The sequence below is a fragment of the Taudactylus pleione genome, unplaced genomic scaffold (genome assembly GCF_031769625.1).
Source record: "Taudactylus pleione unplaced genomic scaffold, aTauple2 ptg000162l, whole genome shotgun sequence".
Classification (NCBI taxonomy): Eukaryota; Metazoa; Chordata; class Amphibia; order Anura; family Myobatrachidae; genus Taudactylus; species Taudactylus pleione.
In genome coordinates, this window is record NW_028284564.1 from 10071772 (window position 1) to 10085277 (window position 13506).

Sequence of the window (13506 nt, forward strand, 5' to 3'; positions counted from 1 at the left end):
TATTTAAATACTAACAGCAACTTACATTTCACATGCATGAACTGAATAATTACCTTCACAGGTCTCAGTACTGGTCTTGAATATGTATCCTTTGGGGCATGTGCAACTGTAACTTCCTGGTGTGTTTCTGCAGAGACCATTGTCACACAGCAATCTATTCAGTAAGCATTCATCCATGTCTGAAAAATAAATGTTCTCCATTTAAAGAAAAAAAAATCACCATTATTAATATACAGTACTGTGTTTGAGTCTATCCTAATTATATATTTATTTACCTTTGTCATGATGATGGAATGGTTAGAATGGTTAATAAAACGGTTAATGGAGGAAGGATCCGTATAGGCCTTGCTCCAGAAGCTATTGTAATACACCATCCTGCAGAAGCTTCTACACACAGAACAGATTTAGTTTTCGTTATCTGTCCAATCTGGCTTATTGGAAGGAAAATCTGGTAATGTATGGGAATAAATTACAGACGACCATTTGTTCCTAAACACTGGATGCAGACAAAATTGGTTGTTCATACAATTTGGTTAAATCCGTTTGATTTAAACAATTTATCCAAATTACAGTTTTTGTCCCTGTCTCAGCATTTGGGAGCAAATTGTCGATTGTTATTTACTCCCATACATTATCAGATTTTCATTCCAACTACCCAGATTGGACATATAGGGCGGGAATGCATGATGCATTGCATCCGAGATGTGATGCATCCCGCCGCTCTATGCATGCAAGCTGGCATTGGTAACACTGGTATGCATGAAAGAATGTGCATAGGACCGCTCTCTTGGTAAGAATGAGACCGAATGAGGGACTTCTGGGTCTAAGACCCAGAAGCTCCTCTGGCATTCTTCTTAGGGATGTGCAGGCTCGGATAGGTTTGAATTTTCCCTTCAAGTTCGTTTTTTTCCCGCCAAAAATCGGGTCTCAGAAAGAGGCAAAACATCATCTTTCATGGACAAACATCATCATTCCTGGACAAAAGTCCATGGAAGATGATGTTTGTCCATGAAAGATAACGTTTTGGATTTTTGGCGGGAAAAATCCGCACTTGGCAGGAAAAATTGAACCTATCCAAGCCTGCACATCCCTAGTTCTTCTGTGCATGAGCAGAAGGACGCACGTGCTGCAGGGGGTGCTGGGAGGGATCCGATTGGATCCCTCTCACAGCACTCTCCCAAGAGAAGCCCATAGGCTTCAATAGGGTAATGCCATTAGGAGATGGCATTACCCACCACAACCAAGCCTTAGAGTGCATCACATTGCGAGGCTTGGTGCATATGAGAAATGCGGTCAAACACGCATTTGCAGGGTTTGACCGCATTTCTCCCTTTGCTGCATCCTGCCTTTAATCATATTGTAAATACCTATCTTAAGTCATGCTGGCAAGTTCACATCTTACTAGTATATAATTTTTGACTAGCGTGAACTTTATAGGAAAATGCTCTCTCAAATGTCGACTAAACTGCATTCAAATAAATTATGAAGTATATAGGATCACATAAACACTCAGTTTAAAAAGATTCCCATGTGGGTGATTCAATGCTGAGATTCACATGTAGACCTGAATAGTTACAATAGCAGAGATTTAAAGTTTTTAAAACAGAGACTTTTCTTTATCGGTACTCTTAGTGCTTACTAAGTATTAGTAATACATTTCTATAGTGTAATCATTATATTTGGTTTGTATGTTCCAACTATCCCCATGGGGGTGATTCAGTGCGTTCCTTCAAACTTTAGGTAATTATATTCCTTTTTTCATCATTAATATCCGAGTATAGATAAGTACAGGGCTGGACTGGCCATCTGTATTAGTAGCAGCCTCTCCAAGGAGACTCACAGGGGCATGTTCTACCTATATGGAGGATGGAGCCAAAGACAGCGCAGTAGCACATTAGGTCGGATGTTGTGCTGTGACGTTACTCCGCACTACAGTGTCCCGGCAGCAAAGGGAGAGGAGATAGCGCTGAGCCCTCTCTTCCAATAGCTTTAAGTGTACAGAGAGAGTAGAAGCCCTGTATATTTATAGTTCCACTTTTAAAACATTTCAGAGAGGCACAAGCCTTTTTCTACATTTTTAAAACATAAGGAGATGTTTGAGGTTAGAAATTAATATACAGTCAGGTGCATAAATATTGGGACATTGACAGAATTTTCATATTTTGGCCTCTATTCACCACCACAATGGCTTTGAAATGAAACAAACAAGATGTGCTTTAACTGCAGACTTTCAGATTTAATTTGAGGGTAATTACATCCAAATCAGGTGTAGGAATTACAACGGTTTCTATATGTGCCTCCCACTTTTTAAGGGGCCAAAAGTAATGGGACAAACTAAACAATCCTAAATCTAACTTTCACTTTTTAATATTTTGTTGCAAATCCTTTGCAGGCAATTACAGCCTGAAGTCTGGAACGCATAGACCTCACCAGACACTGGGTTTCATCCCTGGTGATGCTCTGCCAGGCCTCTACTGCAAATGTCTTCAGTTCATGCTTGTTCTTGGGGCATTTTCCCTTCAGTTTTGTCTTCATCAAGTGAAATGCATGCTCAATCGGACTCAGGTCAGGGAATTGACTTGGCATTGCATAACATTCCACTTTTTAGCCTTAAAAAACTCTTTGGTTGCTTTTGCAGTATGCTTTGGGTCATTGTCCATCTGCACTGTGAAGCGCCGTCCAATGAGTTCTGAAGCATTTGACTGAATATGAGCATATAATATTGCCCGAAACACTTCAGAATTCATTCTGCTGCTTTTGTCAGCAGTCACATCATCAATAAATACAAAGGAACCAGTTCCATTGGCAGCCATACATGCCCACGCCATGACACTACCACCACCATGCTTCACTGATGAGGTGGTATGTTTTGGATCATGAGCAGTTCCTTTCCTTCTCCATACTCTTCTCTTCCCATCACTCTGGTACAAGTTGATCTTTGTCTCATCTGTCCATAGGATGTTGTTCCAGAACTGTAATGGCTTTTTTATATGCTGTTTGGCAAACTCTAAAATGGTCTTCCTGTTTTTGTGGCTCACCAATGGTTTACATCTTGTGGTGAACCCTCTAGATTCATTCTTGTGAAGTCTTCTCTTGATTGTTGACTTTGACACATATACACCTACCTCCTGGAGAGTGTTCTTGATTTGGCCAACTGTTGTGAAGGGGTTTTTCTTCACCAGGGAAAAAATTCTTCTGTCATCCACCGCAGTTGTTTTCCGTGGTCTTCCGGGTCTTTTGGTGTTGCTGAGCTCTCCGGTGCAATCTTTCTTTTTAAGAATGTTCCAAACAGTTGATTTGGCCACACCTAATGTTTTTGCTATCTCTCTGATGGGTTTGTTTTGATTTTTCAGCCTAATTGCTTCACTGATAGTGACAGCTCTTTGGATCTCATATTGAGAGTCGACAGCAACTGATTCCAAATGCAAATGTCACACCTAGAATCAACTCCAGACCTTTTACCTGCTTAATTGATAATGAAATAACGAGGGAATAGCCCACACCTATCCATGAAATAGCTTTTGAGTTGATAGTCCCATTACTTTTCGCCCCTTAAAAAGTGGGAGGTACATATAGAAACCGTTGTAATTCCTACACCGTTCACCTGATTTGGATGTAATTACCCTCAAATTAAATATGAAAGTCTGCAGTTAAAGCACATCTTGTTTGTTTCATTTCAAAGCCATTGTGGTGGTGAATAGAGGCCAAAATATGAAAATTCTGTCAATGTCCCAATGTTTATGCACCTGACTGTATAAGTTAGTAAATGAATTACATTTTAAACAAAGGGAAGGTTTACTGATGTAAATGATTAAATATCTATTCAATGCGCAATATGATGGTGCTACATAAATAAACAATAATTATATAATACGTTACTTGCATTTAATGCAATACATTAGCAGGAAAGCATGTTCCAATGGCAACCTCTGTATTTACTTGTTAGGATCCGGAGGAAGCACACTTCAGAACATACTTGCCGACTCTTCCGCAATGGGCGAAGGCTCACAAAAATCGGGTGGCCTTTAATCTTGCACCCCCACCACTCCCCCCTTTCCCCCTCCCCCCCCGTACTTACCTGACAAAAGTGGGAGATCCGGATGGGTCTGATGACATGATTTACGCTCAATCGCATCATTGTAGCGACGTCCCCTGCTTTACAATGTCAGAAATTTTGGCAATATATAGCGGGGGGCAGGGCCACCACGCCACTGCACCATCCACCATTGACACCACCAAGCCTGAATTGGCTGCCCCCTCCTGAAGGGGGCAACCAGAACGTTGACAGGCCTGCTTCACAAACACCTGGTAAAGTTAGCTCTGGCAGCTTCAGTCTTTCACCTGGCAACCAGCTAGCTGTGCAAAGTAGACGTTGCTGCTCTGGGCTGCATTCTAACTCATGATCAGGGTGCTTTTTGCAGCTGGGCTCGAAGCTGTGGTCAGCTATTAGTGATTGGCTGCTCAGCCTTTATTGGGCTTCTGATCTGACTATCCTTTGCTGGTTGTAATCAGTCTGTTGCTGTCTGCCCTATTGAACACTTGTATACCTGCTCAAGCATTGGTAATGCATCCAGCTAATGGGTTACTCAGAAAACCTGCTCACCATTGCTACAGCATTCAGATACCTGTGCCATTCTGAATACCTGCTCACCATTGCTATTGCATTTAGCTACTAGTGCCATTCTGAATACCTGCTCACCATTGCTGCAGAATTCAGCTACTTGTGCCAATCTGAAAACAGGCTCGCATTGCTACAGCATTCAGCTACTTGTGTCATTCTGAATACCTGATTGTAAGCTCCTAGGAGCAGGGTCCTCCTTCCCACTGTCTCACAGTCTTCTTCTCTAGCACTTCTATGACAGCATTCACCTTCCCAGCTGTATTGTGTATGGAGAATTGTGTTTCTAATTGTTACTTGTGCTCTCTGTTTATAAGTTGGTTACTGTATTGTAATGTAATGTTCTGTGTACCCTTTACTGTATGTACGGCGCTGCGGACGTCTTGTGGTGCCCTATAAATAAAATGTAATAATAATAATACCTGCTCACCATTGCTACAGCATTCAGCTGTTTGTGCCATTCTGAATACCTGCTCATCATATCTATAGCATTCAGCTATTTGTGCCATTCTGAATACCTGCTCATCATTTCTATAGCATTCAGCTATTTGTGCCATTCTGAATATTGGCTCACTATTTCTACAGCAATAGCAACTTGTGCCATTCAGAATACCTGTAAAGCAACGGCATCCAGCTAATAGGGACATTTAGAAAAACTGCTCACATTTCTCCACATTATGCAGTTTCCAGTGCCATCCAGTTTCTCCTGGTTACCAAGGTATATTTATCTAGAGCATTTAGCTGTTGTTTCTAGTCTCCTTTTTAATTGTGGTGTCCTGTTCCCTTTAACCACACGAGTCAGTGATCTTGAGCCTACACTAATCAGAGCATAAGTCCTGGGGGCAACAGAGTACCTCTGAATGAGGGTAGTTCCAGGAAAGGGGGCTGCTATAGGTGAATAGCTCGGCATTTCAGTTCTGCAGTTTCAGAATCACGTTAGACATGCATAACATTACATTAACCTTTAAGCTTGAAACTTGAGAAAAATAATTCAGTATGTCCATAAAGTTTGGATTTAAATCAACATATTTGACAATGTTAGTGCAACATCACCTAAAGATTAATACACCATGACACTGCCAAAATCTCGCTATTTCCTAGTCATTGAATTTGATAGTCATCGATTAAGCTTCAATTGCCAATGTTTATAAAGTGAGTGAGAGTGGGCACTTCTGATGGAAAGCACAACCAATTATAGTAGCAGAAGAAAAGGTCTAGTTTTAGCAATGAGATCCCTGTACATATATCTAAAGTTTTAATAATACCTCTCCGTTTTATCATTAATGGCAATATCATATGAGGACATGGTCCATCCATTCCATATACTACCAAATATGCGGAGGGTATAACTACTATTGTGTACAATTATGCTAACCAAAAATACCCAAGCAGTACTGCAAGGGTCCAAAGGCACCATCCAAGCCCATACAATGCAAAACCTGAGCTAACATTAAAGTAGTAAAGCCATAGTGATTAGCATAGGCTGAACGTTATAGAAGGGACCATTTTGCCTAAATAAGAAGGACACGGATATTCCACAGTAATACAGTACTTGTAAACTGGACCAGATAACACCAAGGCATACTGAGTGACAGAGGGAAGAACCATCTATCTATAGTCTGCAAGTAAAGCAATGACCACCCTGGAGTCCAACATTAGACCAAACTTCTGCCATGCCAATGCTATTCTATAGTAAATCAAGTAAAATAAAAAGGAAAAATACTGTGACAGTGAAAGGAGAAGTAGCAATAAACACATAAAAAACAGACAATAACCAAAAACCTTCCCCCACCCTGTATACTTATTTCCAACACAATATACTTGGAGCCCTAAGAATGAAAGATCTCATTTTTTTAAAGTGGCAGTAATTTAAAAAGGCAGAACCAGGCTATTAAATTTCCTCCCAGAGTCCAGAGGTCTGGATCAGGAGGAAACAGCAGAATGTGCAACAGAAACAAAGCTGTAGTGAAATAAAATTATAAGCAAATACAGAGGAAGCAAGGAGTCCACAAAAACAACATTGTACCCTCGGTCTCCTTCCCAACTAATCAACAGCATCCCGAGGTGAAGTAAAGCTGTGGGTAGTACCATAATCCATAACCTGGAGCCAAGCATAAAAGAGCTACTGAGAGCCATAATAGGACCTTAGGAAAGAGAGTCCACAGAAATCCAAGATTAACATCTCATCTGTGGTATCCTCTCAAACCAGTCAGTGGCATCCTGAGGAGAAGCGAAGTAATGAGTAGACCCATCAGCCACAACTCGGAGAAGAGGATGGAGTACATGATCTGCAGATTGTGAAGCCTCCTTTTAACCTGAAGAAATTGAGAACAGCTCATCCAAAGCACAGTACAGGTTACACCGAAATCGAGTTGTTGGTAAACTTGAGAGGACCACCTCCCCAGCCAGTGCCTAAACAGTATCTTGGTTTTTGAAATGAAGGATCTTGAAGACACGGGAGAGAGCTCCAGGTGAAAATGGCTGAGAATGGAAGCAGTGGCCAGGCTCCACAGCAAAATGAGGGGGAAAAGCAACTTTACCATATGCCCATACCACCTAGTCCTCAAGAAAGTTTCCATGTTCCATTTCCTCAGACCGCTCAGGGAGGCATACAAAGTGCAAATTGTCATTTAGTATCAGACAATTTGAGTTTAAAAGTATCTATCTAAATTTGAACTTTCATAGGAACAGTGAGATCCTCAGGAGAGGAAATGCAAAGCGAAGCTGTCCCAGCTCTCTCCCCCATCTTCTGAAGATCATGCAGGATTAAAGGGAAGTCAACCTGTACTTCCACAATTTTCTCAGAGACCTGTAGGACCTGGTCAATATCCGAACTGCCAGTAACTAAGCTAGGAGATGACTCCCACAAACACACCAATGGATCAAGCAGGGGAGCTGCAGTGGAGACAAAGTTTTCCAGCTTAGAAACAGCCCTGGAGGCATGGCCCAATTTGCTCATGATAACAAGGAATAACACTGAGGGGCAGTCCCAAACAAATAATCAGTTGTACACAAGGTGGTATACCTGGTGCTGTCACAGGAATCAAGAGGGGGAGTACAACAATGCAGACAGGAGGACAGAGGAGAGGAGGAAACCAGATAATGGAACAGCAAAAGACCCACCTGAGAGTCAACAATCCAGCAGACAATAAGAGACTGTGAGGACTGGGAACACTCAAATCTCAATAGGAGCAATAGTCAAGCCCAGGAGGGCAATGCTGAGGCAGGTATACAGCTGCAGGGTACCTGTGAAGAAGTCTCCAAGTGCCACCAGTTGTGCTGACAGAGAGGAGTGCAGCTGCACAGAGTATTGCGAAACAAGCAGGTAACTGGCAGCAGACTAACCAGAGCAGCAGGATCCCAGACAACAGGCACACACTTTCTGAAGACTCCATATGGCAGCAGCAAGCAGTAGAGCAGAGGAGGAAGCCAGTCTAGAACGTATCTAAGAAGGTGGCTGTGGGCAAACTTTTGAGCAACAAGCGGAGGAGAAAGCCAGAGCGATGAATGGGAGACAGGCAGCCAACTACGTATCAAAAGAATGCCCGGAGGAAGCCCAAACAGATAAGACATGGGCGCACAGCAGAGACAGGTGCAGGAAGCTGGGGAGAAAAACTGCACGAGAACAAGAGGCAGCAGTAGCCATGATCAGTATCCAATACACAGGGAGAGTCACAAAGATCAAGCAAACCCCAGGATACAAAGGAAGAAATACAGAGTCTCAATCCCAGCTGTTAGGGACCCAGGAACTCCAAGAATAATGGATTTAGGGGTCTATTTATAAAATACACAAAAAAAGTAGGTGGCGTCTAAGAACACATGTCAGGGAGTGTATTTATAAACCACTTTATTGAAGGCTAAAATATTAGTATATAAACTTTCAAAAATCTCAGTAAAACCCCCAGGAGTATAAGAAAATTCTATATACACAGTATGTATTTAAATGAATAACATGTCTTCAAATAAAACACAAAATTACAATTAGAAGATAAACAATCACAATAAAATATCTCTATTATTCTCAAATTGATGGATTGAACATCTGAGCTCTGATGCTTCAAAGAGCCAAGTGAAAATGACCCAGTTAGCAGCAATGTTCTGAATAACTGAGAAAAAAATGAATTGAAAGCTGGATGGCCCAATAAAACTAAGTAGCTGACAGTGTTCCACAGCAATTAGCAACAGTGTGTCCAGTAACTGATAAAAAAGCTGCTAAACAGCAGTGAATTGAGAGCTAAATGGCCCAATAAAACTAAATAGCTGACAATGTTCCACAATGCGCTGTGAATATGCATTTCCAATGTAATAATGCGGAATGAGAGAACTCAGTTCTACGCTGTACTCAGTCCCCTCTTGACAGTCCCGCTGCTCCAGCGGCTTGCAGATGATGGTAGCTCCGACTCCAGCAGCATGAAAAATATATAGCATACAAAACCACCGTCTTTCCTGGTGAAGAAATCTGTCTGCAGTCCTCCGAGTGTCTCACTCACAGAGGGCTGCGCGGGTCACGTGGGGTTTCAGCTGTGTGTATGATGTATGAGCGGGAGAGATATATGGAAAGAGTCCCAGGGGATGAGTCTATTTATAAAATAATGTTTTCTGGATATCCCCTGAAAACAACTGGGGGAATATCCGCAAATATTATATTTTCTCAAGATGTAACAAGGAGAACATTTTGCTATGGGGCCCCCCCAGGTCTAGTTACTTCCCTGAGTTTACGGGCTGCCATTCACAAGTTTTTTTGGGAGATGCACAGTAGAGCAGCTGAGGAGGTAAAGCGAATAAAGATTCCTTATTGCTGTGATAAGAAATCTTTATTTTCGGAGGCTGACCGCAAATGATAATAAATATGCCCCTCAGGGTGAATAAATGGTAGGAGAGCTAGCAGTGTGCTACCTACTTCATGCTATCTATTTTTAAAATATTATTCACATGGACTCAGTATATAAGTGACTGATAATACAGACAGAGAAAAGTGGCTGAGAAATTTGTGCTAAAAGATAGTGAACAGTGGCCCGAACTACGTAGTGTACCACTGAGCTCTTTGGATTTTAATATTTATAACTCTGCTTAGAACCCAATAGAACTGCTGCTTATAAACATCACAGTTTTTCTATGTTTTCTATGAGGATAAAATGTCTTGATATCAAAGTGACATCTCTTTGCCATTGTGTTGTATGAATGATATAAGTTCCTGTCGTATTCAGCAGCTTCAAGATCATTAACAAAACTGTGGCAGAAGAATTAATGATGGACATACTGTATGTAAACACCTATTTCAGACTCTTGCACTATTGAGGACATTTGAAGAGAAATGACTTATAATACTATTTGTCTCAGAAAGACTGATGTTATAATTATAAGCTAAATTGTAAATACAGTAAATCTGGAATCATTCCGCAATTTACTCTGATAATCCATTTTGTGTGCAATTACTATTATGAATGTTAAGTTCTAATAAATATGTTTGACATATTATTCTCACTGGGAGCCTAGTACTTATCTATGCACAGTTTTGTAACAACACATACAGTCAGCACGTCTTATATTTGTTTGAATTTCTGATTTTGAGCAAAAAATAATATGGTTTTTGCAATATCTACAAAATACAAACAGCAATAGCTGGAAAGTGTATGTTTGTTTACATTACCACAAAGAATGTTTGGAATGAAAAGAAAACCACAATTAATGAACTTGCTTTTTATTCACCACAAAGGCTTAGTTAGGACAAATGACCATAAAATGATTTGCAGCCAACATAAATTCAGATGTCAGGATACATTAACCTGTTCTTTTAGGTACATGTTCATTTTTTTAAAGTAAGTTTGCTTGAATTTACATTACAATTTAATATGAAAAAAATATATTTTCATGTTCACAAAATATGCATAAAAGTTCCCATAAATAACTTCACTTCAACTCCACCTGTTAGTCCTCAATTATTAGTTGCATTATTTATAATTCTTAAGCCTAACCTTAATCTATTATAAATATGGGGACAGGGCATAGCCAAGATTTATTATAAATCTTAGGGCTAAATTTACTAAACAGTGATTTTCAAAGCATCTCCACATCTTCTGTGGTTTTGGCAGCTGGATTTAAGGCTAATAACATAATTAAATTTATATAATATAAACTTAATTTCATTTTAGGCTTATAGTTTATTAAACTGTATTGTATGCCCATACAGATACTGTATATGGCATATCTACTAAAGGTTATTTTGCATGATGAGAAAAATCATTACAGTATTTTGTTTTAAGATTTTATACCCAATTTTTTTAATTACCAGTTTTTGTAAAGTGACAAACTCTAGTAAAGAAGAATCTATAAAATTGTCTAAACCTCCCGTAAAGATTGCCAAACATTTCAAAATCAAGGCATTCACAAATATCTCAGTTTAAGAATATTACATAGGGAATCTATGAAGTATAAATTTAGTACAGAAAATATCTATGGTAATCATTAAACTTACTTTCAGTGATCTGAGACACTCGAGATTGAATCAAGATGCTTAAAGACCAGTGATGGAGATGAAAAAAAACCCTCTAACCTTTTATGCATAAATGTAACTTCCTATTTATTTCAATTTGGTTTCAATTGGGTTTTTGCATATAGTGATTTGCTACTTTCCATTATAACAGACAGAACCTTGAATATGTGTTGCTCTGAGTCCTGCATAATGAAAACCAGCACCAAGTTGGTTAGTGCAAGGTTGTTGCCTCTATGGAGTGGCTAAATGACCAATGTGCTTCAGCCTCCCAGATACTACCAACACTGAGTTGACAGCTGTGCAATGTTAATTAAGAAGATTGGAACCCTTGGTTATCGCAGTATAATAAATGGTCTGTCCGTGACCTATGTGAATGATCCCATAAGAGTAAAAATAAATAAACACTGACAAATTTTTTAAATTTAATGTAATTTGATTCAATATAGTTTAATGGGAAAAGCATTTTTTTCCTGAATCATCATAGTTTAGAGAAAAAAAAAAACAATGAGAAAAAAGCAATGGCTGCAACTAATTGATTTCAGTGACTGAATGAAACTGAATGACTATGGAATGTCCGGTTCTTCCCTTTGCCACCTGTCAAACATAACTAGTTTATAATCAGTTTCTCCCACTGTCCACTTTTACTGTATTTAGCTGTGATGAAGAGATGTCCATGTTTTGATCCCCCATGAAGCACTTCAGTTCTAAGGATAAGTGGGACTCATCCTCAGCACTTTAGGGAGTTAGTTCAAAGTAATAAAAATAATCTCACAAACCTGCCAACACTACTTTCAGCAAATAGGGGATGGGTGAGGAGGTGGGACAATGTTGACATTATAGTGCCTGGACATGACATCACCAAGTGTGCCCTGCACTAGAGACCAAAATATGTAGAGTCAGGGTGTTGAGAAGTGAACTAAAAGTGCCATCTAATACCCTGCACACTTGGGACACACTCATGCATCCCATCCTGGCACCTACACACTCACAGTCAGTTTCATTTAAAACACTCACACTAAAACAAGGGTGTCTGAAAAACACCCTTGTTTAAATGAACTGTTTGGGTACTGCAGAAACAGATTACTGATAAGGGAAAGTGACCAGCTCAAAAATTGCCAAAACAGGCGTAATGAAAAGGTGAGAAAAGCTTCAGTGGCAAAGGGATTAATATACACTAAATTAAACTAGAGATGAGCGGTTCAGTTTTGGTTTGGATCTTCCCTCTAAGTTCTTGAAAACACAGTGATTTAAAGACTATCACTGGTAATATTTCTCCAAACTGTAATGCTTTTGTATTGTAGTTTTTTTGGTATTATGTCTAATATACAAGAGCAAACAAATATTTACCTCATTATTTTATTATTTTAATAGTAACAGGAAGGTGAAAGAACTTCATCATGTGTAATGATAGTGGTCCCTTTGCTAAAGTTAAGTTTCAGCTAAACTAAAAATAAAATATTTTTTGCTTTATTGAGAAAATATGGACAATAAGCAAAATACTCTTCTTGTCAATTATGCAGTGATTAATAAAGTGCATACATTAGTCACATTCTGCAGTATCCAAGCATAGCAGCCCACCTTGGACTGTGTCCATAAAATGCAGATGTTCTGATCATCAGTTCTTTGTTTATAAATGCAACAAAAAACCACAGATACTTGAACAGATATACATAGATTTAAAGTAGTTTAGTCATGGCCATGAAGAGCCGCCTCCCTCTCCAGATATCCGGCTTCCATTTACTTACTGACAAACATTTGAGTGTAATAAAATCTTATGTCACAATGCCAAGTCATATGTAATATGTGAGCTAAGCTCCCCTGTCCACCATTATTGTGTTCATGTGCTACTACACACTGCATCTCATATTGGTACTGTTATTTATTTACCTATTTTACTTTTTATTTTTTATTAGCATTATGTTTAAGTATCTTACATAAGATTATTTAAGCCCTTTTGTCCTCATTTAGAGTTAGGAATACATCCAGCTAGAAGGTGCAATTGTACACCTTGGAAAAACCATGTTGTACTGTAGGGTGGGCAATTCTAAATCACAGTGCACATTGTTTGTGATTTAAGGCCTCCATACATCAGCAATTGAATGCAGCAATCGTGCAATTTGCAATCGATTGTGTATAAAAATCTTTCCCTTTTCAATCGATTGTGGCAATTCTGTGATCGATTGAAAAAGGGAAAGATTTTTATACACAATCGATTGCAAATTGCACGATTGCTGCAATCAAATGCTGATGTATGGGGGCTTTTACCTAAAGGGTCGTCATGAAAAGTGTTTTCTCAGCCACAGTAGGTCTCACCTCCCTTTGTTCAAATCAGGCCCCTAAGGAGATGCTATGTCACTGCAAAGCCCTGGCTCAATGCTGGAGGGGGTCTGGCCAC

At 39.6% G+C, this 13506-nt stretch overlaps 1 protein-coding gene across 1 annotated transcript in view; it reads right to left on the reverse strand.

Moving 5' to 3' along the window:
* The window catches only part of FBN2 (fibrillin 2), a 294460-nt gene that overhangs the window by 125846 nt on the left and 155108 nt on the right, over positions 1-13506 (reverse strand). Inside the window, exon 19 of the mRNA XM_088475116.1 lies at positions 54-179. Coding sequence (XP_088331242.1) covers positions 54-179 — 126 coding nt within the window. The remainder of the gene's footprint in view (positions 1-53; positions 180-13506) is intronic.